This window comes from Melozone crissalis, unplaced genomic scaffold (genome assembly GCF_028551555.1).
Source record: "Melozone crissalis strain CALT ecotype California unplaced genomic scaffold, PUWL_Pcris_2 ptg000027l_1, whole genome shotgun sequence".
NCBI lineage: Eukaryota > Metazoa > Chordata > Aves > Passeriformes > Passerellidae > Melozone > Melozone crissalis.
The window spans coordinates 10,774,574-10,796,981 of NW_026535805.1; the positions used below are offsets into that span (position 1 = coordinate 10,774,574).

The following is a 22,408-nucleotide window of genomic DNA, read 5'->3' on the forward strand; positions in this document are numbered from 1 at the left end:
GTGGCTCGGGAGAGAGGAGAGACTCAGGTTTGTGTTTTCAGCTGTGTTTTCACCGGGCGGGTCGGTGTTGGCCTTGGCCAGGGAAGCAGCGTTCCGTAGGCGCCCGCACGGGAAACCTGGAACTCCGACACTCCATATCAGTACGGGAGTCTGAAAGGATTTTATGAAAGTAAATCAAGCTGCTCAGCCCTAACACGTTGTCAGTTCAAAGCACACTTGTCTCCACTGGAAAAGTGAGAAAGTAAGGTTAATATTGCAAAGAAAGCAGAGTTAGCTCCATGAATCACTAGGTTGTAAGTTGATTACTTGCATACAGCATTTTGTGTGACACTTTCAAATGAGATTGAGGAAAAAAGGGAGGCCCTCCCAAGGTATTTATATCCAAGAAGTGCATATAGGAAGGTCTGAAAAAGGTTTAGCAGCTCTGAACCCCAAAGCTATTTTTAATTATTAAAAAAGTTTTTTAAATTAATATCTTAATTTAAAATAAATCTTTATTTGTTTTCTGAGCGTTTTGTTTTTCAAATTAGTACTTGGGTCTCATTGTCTTTTTTTTCTCCTTTTTCTTTTTTGTGCGTAGGTGAGGTTTGGGAACTTCTTTGAAAATTGGAAGTACAGAAGTTCATGAAAGCTCTTGGTTCCAGTAGCCCTGGCGTTGTAGTCACTACTAAATAAAGGAGAATTCAGGCAAAATTGCAAGAATCCACAATGCAAATTCTAACCTGAACTGGCTGGCCTTGTCAGTCCCAGTAAAACTGGAAATCAGTCTGATTTGTACTATTTTAAACACATCTCCATACTCTATATGCAGACTTGGTTAAAATAGGATTTAAAGTGTATGTATCTGGACAGCATCAGCTTGTCCTGCTTGGAATCCTGCAATTAAAAAAAGTCCTTTGTCGACAGGCAATTATACCAAAACCTGTGGGTCAAGAAAGTGCAGAACGTGTGATTAGAGGAACTGAGGAGTGAGTACTGCTTGGGCATAGACTTGTGCTGCAGAAATGATGAAGCCCCTTAAATAATCTTAAGTCCCTTAAAGGCCCTTAAATATATAAATAAATGGAACCTGTGTCAGAAAGATTTAATGCTCTGTGTAATTTACAGAACATACTGGCAGCTTTCCAAGTAGAATAGTTGTCTAGTAAGTCAGAGTAAGAACTGTGAAACTGATCTTGATGTTGTGTGTGAATGAGCTCTCAGATGCTTATGACGTCGCACTGAAATGCAAAACTTGGTGCTCTAACCTCAAGACATTCCTTTTCCTGTCTGTCTAAAATGTGGAGGGAAAAGTAGTAATAAAATTGCCAGTTTAAGCACTGCTGACAACTGCAGCTTTGGGATTTTCTTGACACTTTAACAAACAAACAAGAAAACTTCTTAGGTTTTTTTTTTTTTTTTTTTGGCTGCATGTTTGATATGATGGAAATGCAGTCATTTGTTTGAAGGCATATTAACTGGCCATACTGTAACCAGAAATTACACCGTGGGCTGGAGTGACAGATGCTGTTACGCTGAGATTAAGTGGCTGAAGAAAAGCTATTTCACTTTTCAATCAGCTGAGAGGGTTTCTTGAAGTGTACAAATGTGATCACAAGTACATATCTGATACCATTATTAGCCTCTGCTTTAAGTAGCATTGAAAGGGCTTTTTATAAGCGATAAGCTAATCAGCTTCAGTTGAAAAAGAAGGGATGGCTTCATTCTTTCTGTTGCTAGCACAGAACTTCAGGCACTTAATAAAATAAGAAGAACAGTGTGTTTAAATTTAGCTGGCAAGAGTTTAATCTGACCAAAATTTCCATGTGGCACCTTTAGACATTGTTTAAATGTATCCTGGGTTAGGAAAATCTGGGTAAAATTCCCGGAAAGTACTAAGCAGTAGGCTTGATTGTGCCTAGGTGGAACAGGAAACTATAAACAAGCTGTGTGAAATATAAAAATTGTCACATTAGGGTTAGGATTAGATTCCAGGAGCATAACTCTTGACTGTCTTTGTATATGAGATTTAGAGGGGGCTGCATATTCTGGATTTAAAGCTAGGGTTCATTTCAGCTGGAATGAAGGAGCATCGGGGTTTTGTGAGTTTGTCATTTGTGCTGATGTTTCAGTTTATAAAAGACATGGACAAGAGTGATCATGTTGAATGCCTATTACCCATTTGGAGGAGCCTTAATAAATTTGTGAGAGTTACACAGAGGAAGCTGGACACATTTTTGTATATGTTGTGTTTAATGGGCATATTCACCACTCAACACTAAAGCCTGTCTTTCTTAGAAGGTAATAACATTGATTGAGACTCTGCCAGAGCTAGACAATGCTGTGTTATAACTCAAACTGGTAAAATACCCTGTTTGCCCTTTAGGACACAACCTTGACCCTCTGACTGGAGAGGGTCAGACTTGAAATGGTGGTGGCAGACTTAAATGTTAAACGTTCCCAGGTCTGTAGAGGCAAGGTACTGAAAAGCTTCAAGCCACCACTGGACATATGGTAGCCAGATTCACCATGAAAAAAGAAACCAACATATAATGGTTTTACTCAGTACAGTAAACTAATGATTTAAAGGAGTGCAACCTCTATGTGAAATGGAAATGTACAGTTTGAAATGTGCTGAATCTTACATAAAGACCAAGACAGAAAAGGACAGGGACATTTAGTTGAAGACAGATACTCAGATGTAATTCTGAGAAATAATCAAATTCAGAAGAAAGGGTAGCGTGTCTTAAAATTCTTCTAGAAGGAAGGGCCCCAGTGGTTTGCTTTTAAAACACTGTTCTCATTAGAAATTCTTCTCTCATTGTCCTGTAGCGCTGCAGTGGCAGAATGCGGGTTTTCCAAAGTGAACTTCGTATGATCAAAACAACCTCACGTACATACATGCAGTAAACCACACTCTTTTGGCTTAATAGGACCAGGAGCAAAACATATTTGTGGTCACAATCACAATCAACACTGCATTGGCAATAGCAGGCAATAGTAGTAGAAAACAAAAACAGCATTATTCTGTATGATCTAGATATCAAACCAGACGGGAACCATCCACAGTATTATTTAAATAGTTTCTTTTCTGACTCATATTTGCAGACTGGTCGTGGCATTGGCATTTTAATTCATATTAAATCAGGACAAGACTAAACATATAAGCCAATGAGAGTCAGGCACACTAAAACAATTAGAATAAACAGGGGAAACTTTGGCATGGCAATTGAAAACAGCAGAAGCATAGAACAAAATGTAAGATGGAAAAACAGTCTTTGGATAGTCACAACAACAACAGTCTTTCAGTTTAACTCAAGAGAATGACACCACAGCCCAAATAGTGGAAAACTGCATTTTTTAGAATTTTCAGGATTTCAAGTCTTTAGTTTTCTGTGGACCTCTTTCCTCTCATCACGTTTCTTCACTCCCTTTAGGGAGTAGAACTAAAAGTTCTGCTTCCAGCCCCTGCTGTAACAACCACTGTTAATAATCACTGCAAGTACTAAACTGACTGTAAGCATTCAGCAAGGCAGAGAAAGCACTGAGCTCCATACAGAGTTGTGTGTTGCTGATCTACAGTGACAGAGGTGACAAATGCACATTGGTATGAACATTCCAAACACATCAAATCCTCTTTGCTAACGGAGCACAACCTCTGCTTGGGCCAAATGGCAAAGGTACCTGTTAGTGAAAGTCTGTGTCTTCCTTTTAAGTCTCTAGTGGTGATTATTGTCTGCTGAAGTGCTGAAGTAAATGGCTCATTGGCACATTGGAAATGTCCACGATCCAAAACTATGTCTCTACCTTCTTTTTCAGAAGTGCAGTATTTGGAGCAATAATTGCATACTTTTTTTGGTGGGAATGTGAAAAAGGAATTTTCTTACGTTTCTTTGGAGTGACTAGAGGAAATCTCACATATGACTTCATTTTCTTCTTTGTTTTGTTTCCAGATCTCACACATGTTCTCCTTTCCACCATTTCTCATCCGTGTCACCAACTTTTAATGGTTTTGCCTTGTTTTGATTTTTTTTTTGCTCTTCAGTTTCTCCTAGCAGTGAAGTGTTCTAGAATCCTTCAAATCCATTTCATTTGTGTTTTTGTTTTTATCTGTAATGCTTCCCCTGCAGCAGCCACTCCTCATTCTAGTCAATCTGCTGTTGCCAGCAGCATGGGAAAGCACAACTGTGAAGGAATACAAGCTTAGTCCAGTTGAGGAAATTAATCTTTGGATCCAATGAAAGACATCAAGGCATGAGAGAATGTGTCATCTGTGAATTGTTTAATTTATGTAATAGTGAAAAATCTGGGCTTGATTTCAGACCCAGTGCTGTCTGCCCCCTGTCTTCTTCTCTGACCTAGCAAAATTTGGGTGCATTTTAAATGCAGGATGTACAGGCTTAGCATTTTGTTTTTCTGCTCTGATTTTAGAGAACCTAACTATTTTGAAAAACTCCTGTTTGCCTTCTCTTGTGTGGCAGGATGAAGCTGTGTCTTGGGGGCCCCCCCAAAAAAAAGAGGGGATAAAATCAAGTTGATGAAATCTTCAGTAATGGCATTCAGTAAGAAAATTGTCATCTGTGCATATACAGCTTTTGAGTATCTCTACTGGCCCAAACACTGGTGGTACAGGACCTGATCCAAGCTCGTTCATATCAAAAGAAGATTTTCACTGCTGCAAACTGAAATTAAATTGTCATCCTCCAGCAAAATCTGTGTGATGGTTCATTTTAGGGTGAGACAGTTAAATACTCTAGCATGTTAAAGGTATTCAGTGTTACACCTCGGACTTGAAAAGTTTCCAACAAAGTTCCTCTAACAAAAAATGACAAAATATTGGAGAGGGAAAAGGAGGGAAAATGTCTGCTTGGGTGCTTCTTAAATTAACACAAAATAACTAGGGCAAGGCCACCAGGGGCTTTTTTAAACTCATTACAAGGGCTGCATTTGCAACTAAGGTTATGAACCCCAAGCAAGAGACAGTGCGCCATTGATCCCAGCTGGCACCTTCTGAAAGAAACTCTTGTTTGTGCCACAGAGGATGCCGTGGGCCCTCTCTGAGAAGGACTGGTGGTGCTAGAACACCTGCTCAGCCCTTGTCTTTGGCTCTTATCCATGAAAACGGGTTTTTTCCTCCCCATCCTAAATGGAAATGTGGAGGTTTTAGAAGACTTGGGAAATATGAATGTGAAAGTGGTCAAACAATGTCTTTTAAGTTTCGCACAACAAAGGTGTTGCTTTCTGGATTCTATTTAATTGAAAAGTCCCTGTCCTTTCATTTGTTATCTTCATTTTGTGTCCTATGCTACGGTGTACTGTAATTAGGCACTAGTTTTACTTCCAGAGGCCATTCCATTTCAGCAATAACTAATATGCCTCTTGTTTTTTAGACTCGTTTATCTTGTTGAGTTTTAATAGTATGTATTTAGTAGCGCTTTTAAACTAAAAAATGCCCCATGTGGTACTACAGTCAAGCCTGTACTTCATGAATCCCAGTCACCAAGAACAGCACTATTTGCCCTACTGTGCATTGGGAAAACATTTTGCAATTTGAGGACAGAAAGAAGGGCAGTTTGCTTTGTAAAAAGATAGGAATAAGTAAAGAGAATTGGAGTAGAGTATTAAAAGGGGCAAAAAGTATAGGAACGACCAAAGTTTTTACTGCAGGAAGTGTGAAGAGTCTACCTAAAGAGTTGAAATTGAGATAAAAAGCAGGGAAACTACAGTCCTAACAGTGACATGTCCCCAGTTGTCCAAAGGCCCCTTGCTTTTCTGCATCTCTTTCTGTCAGCTCTGCCTATTTGCTTGCTTTCTGCAATTTTCTCGCACAGCTGCGTGGCAAAATTCAAGGAAAAGCTCTGTTCTAGTCCTGCTGTCTTCTCCCAGCAGCAGTATTTTGGAAGATACCGCACCGAGAGGGTCCTCTGTTACCTCCTCCTTCCCATGAATGAGTTCCCAGCTGTCTGCTTCTTTTCCTACCAGCTGCAGTGTCTGGTCTGCTTAAGTTTGTAAATTGCTTTGAGATCCTTCAAGATAAAAGGTTCTTCTTAAGCGAGATCATTATCACCTTGTACATTTCTCCACTCCCTTTTCTCAGTTCAAGCTTCTTTTCTCGACTTGGGGTCCGGCACAGTACTCAACGTTCCTAACTCGTGGCAAAACAAAGCTTACACACAAATTTCAGCTTCCAATCCTTGAGTTGTTTGACTCCTCTTAGAGTACTTCAGAGCTGAAGGTTAAATATATGTATTTTCCTGACCTGATGCCAAGATGCTTAGCACTTGCCACACTGAGATCGTACTTCTGCATTTGCGTCTGACTTCATGTTATTTTGTGTGCTTCAAGAGACTGTGGAGTTCTGTTCCTCCCACTTCTGAAGTACTTACTCATTCTAGGAAGCATTCCAGCTACAGCGTTGCTCTGAGATCCTACAGTGGGTTCTCATAGCCATACTTTGTTCATGTTCTTGTGGTTAAACTGTATGCCTGTCAGGGCAGGGATTTGACTCCGGTGTGGTGAACTTACAAAGGGGAACCCTGACAGGAGTTCAGAGGGCTCTCTGTTCAAAGGTTCATAGGCAGTAACACAGTGTTTGGCCAGGAGAACCTTATTTCTATTCAGCTGCAAGTGTAGTTGTTGTCTCCATCTTCTGTAGTTTAACTGGCTAGTAAGAGAGTTTTTCACTGTATGGTATCTGTGTGCTTATTCCCAATGTCATTCACATTCTAGTGAAATTTCCCTCTTTCCAATGAAAGTGAGGTCATCTTAAACCTATGTTTATGATATTGCTGTCATTTCCATGGCAGTAGACTATGATATCATCAGTGGAGGATTATGCCTTTCCTATGTGTGTTAGCAATTAAAAATTATGGTTTGTGAGATAAAACTAGTATTTACGAAGCTTTCAGCTTTAGTCCATATGAGACTGGGAAACTATTGCTTAATACTCTAGAGAGTTCACTTGGGTAATGGAGTAAATGAATCTAGAAACATTTTGATCCTAGCAGGTGATACATTTTTGGGGTATATTTTCCTAATGAAAGAAGAAAATCAGCTACTCCATCTTGTGTTCTCTCGCCTGGCCAAGAACACTTGTCTGAAACCCAGTAACACTCCTTACAGTTTTTTTATTCACAGCTACTTAATTGTGTGACTTAAAGATTTACAATTTTCTGCTTTCATTAGAATGTCATTTTTCACCTTTGGAGGTCAGTAAGCTATTAGACACTACCCACAAAAGTAAAACAATGTGATCATCAGTCTTTTCATCTTTTTAGTGGGTGCCCTATTTGCCAGCTATCAGTAGCTGAATCTCTTTGTTGAACCTTCCTGAGGGTGTACATGCTTTCTCCTGGGCTGGTGACAGGAGAAGCCAGTTTCAACACCATAATGACAAAAGAAAATTCATCCATTTAAAATGCAGAGTCCAGTGTTAGAACAGTTGCTGAAGTTCAGGATGAGAGTGGTGGACTCAAAATATTATATATTTCATCCCTTCAAATACTTAAGAATTTTTAAGCCAAGGAAGTAGACTTTCCTGAAAATGAGTGTGAAAAGAAAGGGAAAAGACATTAGATGAATGTTTGTAGAGAATGGACATCATCAGTCTGGGTATTGCAACATGAGACAAATTAATAGTAATTTTTGGTGATGTAGTTCCATTTCAGAAACACACTACTTCTCTGCATATTTCAGCCTATCTATTTTCCCACCTAACACAAGTGAACTCTCCTAAAATATCTCTTTCAATGATCTGGGTATGACCATTTGGAATAAAATGCCAAAATGGTGTACCCTAAGTATATACAAACTTGTTCAGTTACACAGAAGGTCTAGGATGTGAAAGGATTCTTCCTGAAATTGTTACCATATGAGTGACTACAGCAGAAATAAATTCCTTGTCCCATTGTCGTTTACTGAAATGGAACCAGGCTGGAATAAAAGGATAGACAAAATTATTCTGTGTATTTTTTGGAGGCTAAAATTACTAATGCCATAACAGACCTGGCCCTTATTTGCTGCCTATACAGTCAGGTGATGTTACAGCAACCTCCTGGCCATGCATCTTCCCCATCATTCTGCATTCCTTCTGAGGCTTCATCTGTCTGTGGAAAACCCAGAGTTGATACCTCCGTTGAAATAAAGTGAAATGTCAGGAAGTAAAATGGTTGTGATCAGGGAAGAGAATGTTGGGATGAAAGCTTATTTGCCAATTGTCCAATATCACAGTAAGAAGGGGTTTTTGTTAATTTGTGCTACATACAGATGTCATTTTATCTCAGTAGTGCTCTGTAACATACAGCTGTTGCTTCACATTGTAACATCCCATGTTAGAGAGAGCTCAACTATTGCCTTTGCTCTCTGTAGGGTGTTAGCAGCTGAGCAGCTCCAAGTAAATAGCATGCAAAGCACCAATAGCAGTGTCAGTACTGCAGGGTATTCCTTGGGCTTCTGCTATATCCCATGATACACATTGAATATTACATCGTGTTATGAAAGTATCTATACTTTCTAGCCCCAATAAGTACTTTTTCCATGTAACTTCCACAGAATTTTTAATGGTTTGGTTATTGTCCTACTATTACTGAAAACTGGTCTTGACTATTTAAAATAAAATGTCTCTTGCCTTTTCAGTCTGGAGGTGTCTGACATGGGGACACCTCAATGGGAAGTCAAATGGGAAGTTGTCTAAAGGAATTCCTTTGAAAATATTTGTCACAATGGCCAGGTGTTTGGCATTAGATTTTAACACCCCATACGGCAAATATTATATTTTCTCCCCCTTTGTGAGACACAGAATGGTGTGATTAATATTCTATTCTGTCTTGTTAATGAATTACTTGCTGGCTGTACTGTTAAAGGAAATAACCATTTTCCTAGATGCATTTCTAGACTTAAGTATCTTTGGGTGAATTTTAGTACTTCTGACAGTAAAGAGCTGCTGGCACAAATCAAAACCTGCAATAAAAATCATACAGAGTCGATGGTAACAAATTTGTGTAAAAACACTCTGGGCAGGCATATATATTATGTTGCCTCTAGGAGCTGTCTGAGCTGTTCTTTCCATAGGAACTTACCAGTAAGGTTTTGTTTGCTTGTTTTATATGGCTTCAGTTGTTAGCTCCTATATCAAGCTGCAGAAAGTTATTTGAGGCTGACATCCAGGTTCCCTTGAGGATCCTTGTATCATATACTTCGAGCCAGAAGAAAATACAAAATTACTTTTCACTAGTATGTTGCCGAAGTGGGTGCAGCTTTGTAGAACACGTTGATCTTTGTGACAACTAATTATAAAATAAGAAGGTGGTAATGTTCCCAAATATATCAATGTGCTCTCTTCTGTATTTTATTCTTTCTTCTTTCCATTTCTGAATTTAGTCCATTTTTCCTGCTTTTTCTCCTGTGTGACATCAATAGCATGTCATTGTTGAACCATGAAATTTCCCCTAATTTGTTTTCACCTCTTCTTGGTGTCCTTGTACATCATGTTCTTACAGTGCACTTCTCTTCTGTATTGCTCTTTCCCTCTCATCTTTCAAAAATAACTTTTACGTCTAAAGTATCATAACTCTCTTTCGTCAATTTATTTCATCCATCACTTGCTATATTTCTTGTGTTCTTTCAGATCCCTGTTTATACAAAATGTATAAACCTTGATAGTATAAACAGCAGAAAGAAAAAGCATTGGTCAGAGCTGAAAATAAAGGATAAGCAGATCAAGTTCAAGACTCATGGGAAAACTGGCATTTTTTATGTTCTCAGCAGCAATGAGACTGAATATTCATTCCTTCTTCTAATTGTCTGATCCTGTTAGTATTATTCAATAATTTTAAAAATTCATTTTAATTTTCATTTTCCCAGAAAGGACCAAGTGAAAAATGCCCATTTGGAAAAAAAAGTAACTGGTGATTTTGCTGGAATTCATACTACTCCATATAGAAACAGCAAAAATGTGCAAAATTTTTCTTCAGTTTTTATTCTGTGTTGCTCATTAAATTCTGTGCTTAAATGGAGACACAGGAGTTGTCTATTGGTAGGCATTAGAAGCTAGGGTTATACAGAATTACACTTTTCCTTCTGATATTTAGGGATCTACCTCTCCCAAAAGAGCTTAAATTGTGAAAAAGATAAAGGGAGTTAGCTAGGTGGGATTCCTACCTGCCACAGCAGAGTTAACTTGGCCAGTGAAACCACACTCCCCACACACCCTTCACATTCTCATCTTTGCCCTGCAAGCCTTAATTTTACTGTGATCCCAGATTTTAGTTGGTGCCTTTACAATTAGATGGAACTTCAGAGAACACTTTCTCACTTTCTTTTATCAGTGAATCAACAGTAAGATAGTTTCAAAGAAAAACTTGACTAAAAATTTATCCTGAAGTGGCTGAGGAGTAAAACTTGATGATGGTTGTAGGTCCCTTCCAACTGAACTATTCTATTCTATTCGATTCTATTCTATTCTATTCTATTCTATTCTATTCTGTTCTGTTCTGTTCTATTCTATTCCCATATAATAAATATAAATCTATGTAAATATATTTATTGCTTTCATTATTTATGATACATTGAATAAATGTATGTAAACAATGTCTCATTTTGGTTATACTTTTCATTCATGACCCATATGAATTCAGCAGGAAGCACTGCACATACAAACTTGATAAAAAATATCATATTTCTCAAAATTACTGTCCTGGCTATAAGTTTTTAGAACATCTTATTGAAGAAAGTTATAACTACTTGGACCACACTGTACTTTGTCTTGATGATTCTGATAACACATCTGTGGTGTTGCTTGTGATATTATAGTTTATAAAACACAGTATGCTTGTGTGCAAAATGCTGATGCTTAATGGTATGGGGGACTTCTTCTTATTTTTTACCTGAAAAAGACTGACAGCAAGATTTTGTATGGTAGGTGCCCTGTTTTCTGCATGATAGTAAAGTGTATCATACTTTATCAGTATCAGATATCAGTAAAGTATCAGAATAAAAAAATTAGTACAGATTACTTTGTTGATTTACCAGTATATAGAAAATCATGATGACAAGAACAAGGACCATGTGGCCTGTCCAACCAACCATATTATTTCTACTTTGTTCACTGCTGTCTGATAAATTCTTTTTTTAAGAGGTATAGAAAAAAAAATTGATGTTTGCATGTCTTGTTTATCTTAATCTGTCCTTGGGCAGGTAAAGATCACTGTTTGCTTGGGTTGCAAAGGTTGTTTTGTTTTGTATTGCTTTTTTCTGCTTCAGCACTGGTATTTCATCATGATACAATGTTCTGTTCAGCACAGGAACTGTAGGCAGCCTGCTTCAGTTCTGGGTGAGCACAGCCTGTTTCAGAGACAGTCTATTCTAACATTACTGTCAGATTGCATTGAAAATAATTATGTAACTGCCATTCCAAAAATAATGTAATCGAGAGACATCAATGAAGAACAACGTGGGAGGCAAATAAAGCTAGAGAGTAGCAATTCTGAAAATTTCCACAATCTTTTTTAAATACAAAACAGATGTTTGGTAAGAATGATGGAATGTTTGCTGAGACTTAAATATCTGAAGATAGATTTATTTGAGTTTTTATGTCTCTTTAGAGCTTCAGATTCAGAATTAAACATTCCACACATTATGAACTCATCAATGTTGTTCCACCTTTTCCCCAGATTTAAATGCTAGTGATGTGAGGAAATGTTACAGGTTTGTTGTTCCATGAGAAAGCTTTCTGGTAATTAGTCAAAAAAATAATTTCTTTGTATTGAAGTTTTTATATTCATAACATAATTTAGGAAATTGATGTATTAGTAATACCATCATTTCACTGAAATGCAGTACAGTGTACTACCATAAATGCTTCAGGGCGTTCATCTGAATGCCTTTCTATTTGCTTCAGCTTTTAATATCTAGGAGGGTAAAATCTGATTCTGCACAAAGGGTCAACAAAATTATTCATTGAAGCTCTTGAAGAACTGTGGACAGCTGTTCTCATTCTATGTATTACAAGTTTTGTTCCTTTTCAATTGAAGCTGTGATTGTACATATAAGAAGATATCACTCTTGTGGCCCTCCTACGTGTAGTCACAGCCATTCATTTCATTTTCTCCCTTGCTAGAGATTTTCTACAGTTATGCCACTTCAGCTGTTTACCCACTCAGTAGTGAGATCTACAAACCAGTTTGTCTATTTATATATATCTATATATCTATTAATGTGCTTATATAAACAGTTTGTATATTTATCTGTTGTTTATATATATTTCTGTTTCATAAAATACATGTTTTCCCTGATGGCAAAACTCATTGAAAAGATTCCTGCGGCTTTGCACCAGTTTATCATTCACTTGTTTGTGTTGTGATGATAAATGTTCTTTGATGTAAAATCAAACTGATTTTAAAAAAATCCCTCTGAATGGATGATGGTGCAAAACTTTTACATCTCACTGTGCTGCAGAGGGACTCCTCTGTAAGTGTCAATTATTGTGCCTGAGACCAGCTTGGGTTGTGCTTCCATAGTGTTCAGCACTGTGGGCTGCAGAGAGAACTCAGACCATCAAATGTCCAAGCAATAGGCAAGTGTTTGAATTGTCTGAAAAGTTTTGAGGTTTTTTTTAAAGAAAATCTCTTCGTGTTCAGGAACATAAAAGGAAAAAAATAGAGATTTGCTATGATTTTTAGGGTTTTGTCAGTCATTGAAGGTCTGAAGGATGTCTACAAACCTAGAACCAGATTGCCCCATGCTTAAACCAAGGTCTAGTTAACTAAATTCCTGAGGTAATCTCTTTAGAAATCTTGGAAGTTTTCTACCTCCCAGTAAAATATTTTATGGATTATTAAAAGGGGTGAAAACATAAATGAGTCAAGAATATCAGATTTTGAAAAGAGTGTGGTCTTTTTGTCTCCATGTTATGGATACTTTCCCACAGCACATGTTCAAATCTTCAAAATGAAGCTAGACAAAACAGATCAAGGCTAAACCAAAATGTTAAGCCAGATCCAAAAGAGATCTGAGACTTTTTCACCACAATGTTGTATTATATTAGAGGCAAGAACTGTTCTCTCCTTTGTATTTGTTCAGTTGTGAGAATCATGAAAGGCCAGTAAATTGTATGTACTAGACAGTGGCTAGTTACACCTACTCTAATCTCATTGGGATTTTCCCCATTCTAGGGAATTCCCAGGAGTGGAGAAAGCAAGTTTTGTTCAGTGATTCAAAGAGAACAGAATCAAAGCTAAATTCTAGAGCCTTACATTATATTGCTTTTCATCAAGTCAGTTTTAAATTCAGTATTTCTGCTGCTATTTTCCTACCCCTGATCATCTTCACCTCTCTTCAGGAATTTAAGAAATCTGAATGTTTCTTTTGATACTATTTAAATAACAGTAATTTTAAGCATTTTTGGTGATATTTAATCTAATGTAGAAATTCTCTTCCCCTCTGAGTTGCCTGATGAGAATATTTTTGGGACTTTTTTAGAGAAAAATATTCACGTGCTTTGCTATTTTCCTTTCTCATGCATGCCATTCTCTGCAATGTACTGATACTCTCTGCTTTTCCATATATCTAATGAGCTAAGTATACAGTGCTACTTAGGCAAACCTTAGCAACAGAGCATTAAGTGTTTTCCACACAAAGTAGTATCAAGTGCAAGTCCCAGCTTTGGCTCAGGGCAGTCTGGCTGTACTGCTGCCAGCAGAAAATCTCCTGCTCCTCCCTTCACTGACCCACCTTGGCTGCTGGATAATAAGTTGGATGAATGCTCTGGTCCAAATGAAAATGACCCTTTGAACAAAAATGTTTTGAATTAGGAAGCTCTGTAAATAAAAGCAATAAAAGCAGTGCTAGAGAAATAGTGGGGAAATGCTGTGAGAAGACGACATGGCTTCACATCAGTTTAAGCTGACAATAATAATAAATCTTTTTAGTTTTAATGTGTTGAAAACAATGAACAAACAGTGGTTAGGTGTAAAAAATCAGAAGCAAACTATGATTCATTTCAGGATTAATTTATGCAAATTCTGCATAATATGTATCTCTCCCTTTCCCCTTTTTCATACTTTCTATCTCTGTATGTGATTTAGTCATATGCTTAGAGGGGAACTTTTTGAGAAAACCCAGAATATCGGGAAAGGTGCACTAATGACTCAGTACATTGTGCTTTCACCTCTGATTCAGTGCTTCAACACTGTAGTATAAGGTTCTCTTCTGGTTTTAATGCCATCCCTCCAAAGGCATGTCTGTCCTTAAAAACAAATGCTAATCAGCTCTAGCCTCTATGGGAACTTGTGGCACATGCTGGAAGAGGGTTGAAGTTAGTGCAATGGTAGAATACTCATGTCTGTGCCTTTATTCATCCCAAACCTCTGAAACATAAGTGTATGTAATATTCTTCATTTGTCTCAAACAAATGTGGGCAGTATTCCTGTGTGCTTTACATTTAAATATTGTTTTGTAAAAACTCGGTTGAAATTATGAGTGAGAATATTCATTGCTTGTAATGTCCAAAGTAATTCAAGAGGTTTCAGTCTGAACTTTCCTCTATATATATGATTCAGTTGTACCGTGCACAATTTGCAAAATATGCAGTGATTTTATTTCCCTTAGAATGTATTATGAGTTTTCAAGTTCAGTTTCTGATTGTTCATAAGACATAAGAGCTCAGTATCCTTTGCACCATTTAGGCTCTCAAAGGTAAGCAGAATTTGTCATGTAAGCAAGGAGGAGTCTGTTGAATAGTAACTTATATTGGGTTTTTGAGGCCAGTGTTTTCAAATTACGTCAGAAGTTGTAAATGGCTTTGCAAAACATTTTATGTAACAATTCTGAATGCTCATGTGACATTTTTTCTAATTAACTTATTTAGCCTAGTTTTGGAGTAACATTAGCTGTTTTATCACTTTTAGTCTATTTTGGGTATTCTTTGTGACACCATGAATAAGCCAAGAATTTATAGGGTTTCTTAATCATACAGATTAGTCATCACTGCCTGCTCATAAAAGAAGCCTGAAATGCTTATTAAAATTGTCTGATGTGAATCAAAAGTTAGAATAGTTGCAGAATTAAATGATGAGAGAATATCATTCTATTAGCAGAGAAACCTGTTTCAGGTGTACTGGTTTTAGTGAAAGTTAAAACTGCCTATATAGATCAGTATAGATATCAGATCAGGTATATAGATTAGTATATATCCAAATTTGTTTTATATGGAAAATAAGAATGAGCTTCTGGAATGGAGAATTGGTCTGGAATGATTGGCAATCATACCTAAAATGAAATATGGTGAAGGTTTGTTTGTAGAGATCTACAGGAAGTTGCTACATGTTCTTTCTTGGCCTGTTTTAGCTTATTTTAAAAATTGAACTGTTATAAATCACACTTGCACTTGATCCTTTGCCCTTTGCCTTGTACCTTTCCATCAAAGCAATAAAAAAGGTCATTTCCCTGTCTTCCACAAGCTGTTTGAACCCCACAGGCAGTTGTTATGCCATGCTACTTGAAACACTGAGACCAAAATTCTCATCTCACCAAGCCTGTTTTTCACCAGTGAAATTATGATGCTTCCACTGGACTTGCATGTTGATGCTAACATAAAAGAAAGAAGAATCAAGTCATAGTGTGGCCACTGTTAGAACAGCAATATTTATGGTTGAACATACTTGAATATGAGCTCTGAGTAGTGCTATTAGGAGATGTGTGCAGAAATGAAAATTTATAATCTTTGCTTTAAAAGATATTGACTGTTTATGGAAGCAAATTCTATTTAGAATAAGCTATAATCTCTTAAAAACAAACAGCCCAAGGAAGAAAAATTAATTGAGAATTGATGCCATTTTCATACTGCAGAATTTAAATGAGAAGACAGTGTGAGCTGGTGGATTAAGCTGATCTCTCTTTTTGGTTTTGCCCCTGGCTTCTTGACTGACCCAAGGCATGAAAATGCAAAATGCATTGACTAAGTCCCGTACCTGCAAAACAGGAATAATTATGTTGTTCTGCTTTTTAAGGTGTAGTGAGATGTGTGGATGAAAGGAACTGTACAAGAGCTTCTATTTGTTCTTATTACCAAGGCTGGGTGAAAATCCTTCCTTACTGAATGGTGCCTAATTTTAGAGGTGTATGTGCTGTACCCTGGCACTAACTGAAGAGGAGCTTCCTCAGCTGAGTCTTGTGGCCTTCATGCTGTTGTCCACAACTGTCTCTACTTTGGCTTCCAGTGGTGAAAATGTTGATAAATTACAGATGTTACCATTAAGGAATATTGTTTATTTATTACTATTTATCGATACTCTTTATTGTTGCAACTTTGTCCCTGAGAATGTAGAGTCACTCATTGATGGAAACAATTTCCTGGATGCTGCTGTGGGCAGTTTTAACTTCACTGTATTAGGACTGTATTAGGAGCTTAGCAATCATTTCCAGATATATATATATATATATATATATATATATATACACACACACAAGGTAATAAGTGTATTTTTAAAAAGCTTTTGTGTTTTTATTGGAAATGGTTTAAACATTTTGCAACAAAATGTTCCTGGCTCTGAATCTCTGGAAATGAGTGCTGTGAGCTGTATGTGTGACTCTTCGGGGGTTTATCTGTGGCCACCCACACAAAAGAAACCTGGTGACTGCGTATGCTATCCTAAAATCTGGCATGCTGTGTTAGTGAGTGTCTCTGTTAGTGTGGCTGCATTCCTACCTGCATCTCTCTGGAAACTATAACTACTGATACCTGTAACAACTCCTTCAAAGCCAAAATCTTAATTTCTGGGAGTTTGGGACTTGTTTGACTCTGCTGGTTTCATTTTAGGTTTTCTTGACTTTCTACTGATCCTAAACCTTTGGACTGAAGAAATTGAAAATTAGAGGGAGAAAAAAAATGTTTGCTTTTTCCCGAGAATTTTCAGTAAATTAGACTGTGCTCTGTCATTAGTTCTGTAAGATTCTGCAAACACCCATATGCCCCAGAAGGTGCAGCATAAGCTCAAAAAGTAATATATACATTCTTCATATCCTTTCAAAAAACAATCTGTAGTGATTGCCATATGCAGAAGCACAGAATCATAGAACATACAGGGCTGAAAGGAACTTTAAAGATCATCCAGTCACAACCTCTTCTGCCATAAGCAGGCGCACTTCCCATTAGACCTGGGCCTTATCCAACCTGGCCTTGAACACTGCCAGGGGTGAGGCATCCACAATCTCCCTGGACAACTTGTTCCAGTGTCTCACCACCCCCACAGTGAATAATTTCTTGTAATATCTAACCTTTTATTCTGAATTGGAAGGCTGGCAATTTTCAAAGAGTCACAGAATAGTTGAAGTTAGAAGGGACTACAGTGATCCACATCTGTTCTAAGCTCCCTGGTCAGGCAGAGTCATCCTAGAGCGCGTGGCACATTGCATCCAAGCAGTTCTTGAATATCCCCAGTGAGGGAGACTTTCTGGGCTCAGTCACCCATGCAGTAAAGAAGTTCTTCCTCATGTTCAGGTGGGAACTTTCTGGGCATCGGTTTCTGCCCATCACCTCCTGTCCTATTGCTCAGCAGCACTGAGCAGAGCCTGGCTCCATCCTCCTGGCACCCTCCCTTCAGATACTGACAGACTTTGATGAGGTTCCCTCTCTGGCATCTCTTCTCACAGCTGACCAGGCCCAGCTCCCTCAGCCTTTCCTCATATGTGAGGTGCTCCAGTCTCTTGATCATCTCTGTTACCCTTGGCTGGACCTGCTCCAGGGACTCCATGTCCCTGTAGTCCTGAGGAGCCCAGAATTCAGTTTTTGAATTTTGAAGCTGCTGTGAGATTTATTGGTAAAATGATGTTATAAATTGACAAACAGAGCTGAATTTAATCTCTTCATCATTAGGGTGGATTCTTCGGAATTCTTTTAGACTCCCATTCCCCATGCTTCCTTTCTATCCTGCAGACTTTGGAAACTGTCTGAGGTAACTGTTCTTGACTGAGTAGGTTCTTGGTACACCATAGAATGCCTTCCCTTTCCACATGTTGTGAAGTTGTTTGTAGCATAAGAAATTTTAAAATTACATTTTTAGGCCTGGTATCTGGAATGCATGCCTTGAGAAGGCAGAAATTTTGGTTGTCTGAGTGTTGAAAGAGCATCTTTGGGTTACGTATTTTAATAAAAATTACAGAAGTCAGGTAGTCTTTGCATTCTGAGAAATTCTACCCCACAGTCTCAGTGGCATCTTTTACTCTTTTCAACTTTTGTTTGAGATAGCAAAGCATCTGGTAGGGTTAACAGAACTGCAGTTTTGTTTTGTTTTTTTCCAAAATGGAAATGAAACCAGAATACACTCCTGATGGCTTTCGGCTTGTATTAGTGCATCTGGTTCTGGGCACCCATCTGCAGAAGGTTGTAAATGTGATTAGACTGCATTCAAGGAAAAAACAAAATGCTGAGAAGTTGTAAAGAGAAAAACTTAAAAAAGAAAAATGTTAAATATGTACACTATGCCTGCATGACAGCAGGTTTTGGTAATGATTACAATTCTTAGGGGTGTGAACACCAACAGAGTGAAAAATTACTTAAGGATAGTTTAAGAAGGTATAATTACATGTAATGGAACTAAATGAACTATATGTAAACTTGAGCCTAATGTTACAGTAAAAAAAACTAATTAACAGTGATACCTATAGATTTATGGTTTATCTGTATTAAGTTAGCAGTGGAGAGTCCCAGTTGGGAATAAGGTACAACTTCTGTAGAAACATGAAACATGAACAAAAGAAATGCAGTCTCTCTCTTGAGGGGACAAGAAACTTGACTGTGTGGCACATAAGGAATAAACTTAAGCTAGTGGGATGTGGAGTAGAACCCTAAAAGGTCTTTTGAGTATTTTTCAGTCTTATTGGCTGACTGTTGAGCCATTTAGGATTATAACAATGTAACTCTTATATTGAGGATGCTTGTTATCTTCAGCCACTAATGTATGTAAATATTGCTTTAAATTGGAATAGCCTTACTACGCGATTGCCAAAAGCTGGAGAAACTATCCTTGGACAGAAGTTTTTTGTTGGTTTTGGTGGGAAAGGAGCCAACCAGTGTGTCCAGTCTGCTCGACTTGGGGCCAAGACCTCGCTGATCTGCAAGGTAAGTACTGACTTGTTCTTCAATTACAGCTGAACTGAATGTTCATGCAAATTCCAGTAAACCTTTTGCTCTCTTACCAAAAAACTTTTGGTATGTTTTTAGCTTTTAAAAATCTCTCTCTAATTCTCTTTTCTTTTTCTTATTTCAGCTATAAATTTAAGCATGGAGGAGGCTTTTTAAGAACATTGCCAGAACCAAAGACTAGTTGGCTACAGACCTGACAGAAATTGCATGTAGAGAAGTATTGCAAAACTTAGGTTGATATGCCATGGAAAAGAGAATTGGGAAGAGTTAGACATGTTTAAAATTCAAGAAATCTTGATTAGGCCTTCCTCTTTATGTTCCCCACTGTTACAGCTCTCAGCACTTCATTGATGGCATTCAGCTGCTAGAAGCTATGGTCGCTCTGAAATTTACTTTGTAGATGATTAAAAATCAGACACTCACAAACCAGTGACAAATTTGAGAAGGAATGTAGAAGTGCTTTGAGGGTTGAATCATTATCTCATTACTTGAGGTTAAGATAAGGTGATAGTATCCAAATTCTAGCACTTTTGTGTGCTATGGGATATTTTTGCCTACTTTTCTGAAACATCTGATGTACTGCAGCTCTAAAGACTTGCTCACAGACCATTGGGCTGATTCAACTTGGCAGATGCTATATTCTTACAATGCTTTTCTTTGATTTTTGTCATTAAACATTATAAGTTTTGAGTGATCATTACTACGGTTAAGATCAAATTTTTTCTCTCTGTAGTCTTTATTGTCTATCCTGTGCTAACTGTAGATGAAACTTCAAATTGACTGGACATACTTTGTTTTTTGCCATAGCTGGGGAGGATGCTAAATTTATTGGATCATTGTCTGTCAAGGATTTTTTGAGAAGTACTGCAAACATCTCAAGGAAGCCTTCCTCACTGTTCTTTCAATTCAACGTTTAGACGAAACAATGTTGGCTATAAATTTAAATTACACCTGAAAGCATTTCTGTGAGTTATTATCACTAGTTGTTCTACAGTCTAAAGGGGTCGGCTTTTTTTGGCAATGTTTGCACTTCTGTCATATTGTGTATATTTGATCATCATTGCATTCAAGAACGATCAGATTCAAGTACAAGATGAACTGGCAGTGAATTCCCTTCTAACATTTCCTGCTAAATGTTAAAAGGTTTTTTTCCATTGCAAGTGTGAATTTTGCTTTATTTTTTTAAAATGATCTAGCCCTTTGCTCAGTGCAATGGAAACATACACATTCATAATAAAATTTAGTAGCTACTATATTTTCTAAGTACTTTTCAAAAACATACTTCTGTTATTTCAGTAAAACCCATTCTTCCTTCTGTCTTTCTGTCTTTCCATCTTTCTGTCTGTCTCTTTCTCTTGTTTTCTCTTACTTTCTGTTATGTATTTGTTGGAGAAAATGTTAGAGAAAAAAAAAATTTCTATTTTTTTAATTTTGAAAGTTATTTAATTTTTAAAAATTGCACTTTATAGCCTGACAAAATACTGTCTCGTCTCATCTCATCTCGTAGAAGTCTCTTATACAGTCTTATATCTGCATAGGTTAATGAGATATAAAATTTGTTGCTTAATAAACTAAGAAGAATCTGGCAATAATGAGCTTCTACAATTAAATTATTTTTACTGCAACAAGTAATCAGAAGTATTCAGTGGTTCTTTAAGCTGGATTGCCCCTCACACACATACTCTGTGCTCAGTTAAATGCTTCTGTTTTGGTCATATTTCCCAATATTTTTTATCTAGTGTGGATGCAAAAATTATTTCTACAATCGGAAGTTAAGAAAATGGAATCAGTATTAATACTAAAGGGACATTCCGTTGGCGTGTGGCATCCTCTTAGCAGCAGTGTAATTTAGAGGATGTCCTCAACAAGACTGGAGATAGAGGTCTCAGATCAAGTGACAAGGAATTCTTCATACCTCAGAGCTTTAAAACACAAGAGTCAGTGTTTTGTGAGGGTTTGAGAGAAAGAAAATTATAATGACTTGCTGTTATGACTAGAGATGCCACAGAGTGCTGTGGAATGTAATGTAAAAATCGTAAAAAATGTTAAAAAATTGGGTTTCAGTACTGGAAATGGAAACAGTGTTCTGTTTCCTGCAGGATGTCTCTGCAAGTGGCCAATGTTACTCTGAGTTACCAATGTGTGTCACAGTAGCAGTCAATTTGCTCTGTCCTGTAAAACAGTGTACTGTTGGAATAGTTACAGAGAAATGTAAAGCATTCCTTTCAGGGTACTAAATGATCTAAGCAAATACATTAATTGCTCAGGTTCATACAAGAACACTGTTGCAGTACTGAAAAAATAACAGTGTTCTAGAGAGTTTTCAAACTCCCCTATTTTCTTTCTTTATGTCGTGACTGTTCCCAAAAAAAATCTGTTTGGCATCCTGGCATAAGATGGTGAAGGGACATTGGTCTGAAAGACATTGTATGTGCTGAAAAATGTCCTGCTTTACTTCTGACAAACAATTTGGAATGATCTTCACTGGACATTGCTGATATTGGATATACTAAACTCTGCTTAAGCCATGGCTGCATTTGTTTCCTATCTAGAAACAGAAAGTGTTGTATTACCATGTTGAGTAGTCTTTTAAATGATCCATAAGCCAAGTTTTAAGTTAAAGCGCTATAGGCTAAATTCTCACTTCATTGTATGAATATAGCTGTATCTCAGATGCAGGGCAGAGTATGATGGGTATCTTCAATTGTTTTTTTCCTTTTGTATTACTGTCTTATGCTTGTCTTTAGTACCTGCTTAATTCCCTAATGACAAAAAATAGTAAACACTTGAAATAAAAAAACAACATATAAAATAAATAAAAATTATCAAGAGGTACATGCATTTTGTTGAAAGCAATTTTCAGGTACAGATGAGTTTGTTTCTTAAGCTGCTAGAATTCTAGTTGCTATGAGGCCAGCTAGCTCCCTAGCTTCATGTGGAAAACATGATCATAAGCAGGGAAAACCCAAACTGAAAAATACTGATGTAATTCCACTTATTCTGATATGTAAACTGTGTGAGAATAATGCTTGTACAAATGGCTTTTGTTGTTAAGAATTCAAGAAAGAAGAAATGCTATTTCAGCTCTTAACAGTGTTCTGGGGTCTGCAGACTGAGACATCTATTTTTCTGTTTATCCAGTACTCCATCGAGGAGAGTCTGTGCAAAAGCAGAAATTATTTAAAACAATGTTATATAATTTGACATGGTCAGTAAATATGCCTTTAATCTAAACTGAGTCTAATGCCCAATACTCTTTTCTTCCTTGGGGGTAAAGCCTGAATGGAAAAA

The 22,408-nt window shown here is 37.3% G+C and overlaps 1 protein-coding gene across 2 annotated transcripts in view; it reads left to right on the forward strand.

Moving 5' to 3' along the window:
- Positions 1-22,408, forward strand: part of RBKS (ribokinase) — a 72,868-nt gene that overhangs the window by 1,565 nt on the left and 48,895 nt on the right. For both annotated transcript variants that reach the window (XM_054279126.1, XM_054279125.1), the window contains exon 2: positions 18,961-19,093. In XM_054279126.1, coding sequence (XP_054135101.1) covers positions 18,961-19,093 — 133 coding nt within the window. The remainder of the gene's footprint in view (positions 1-18,960; positions 19,094-22,408) is intronic.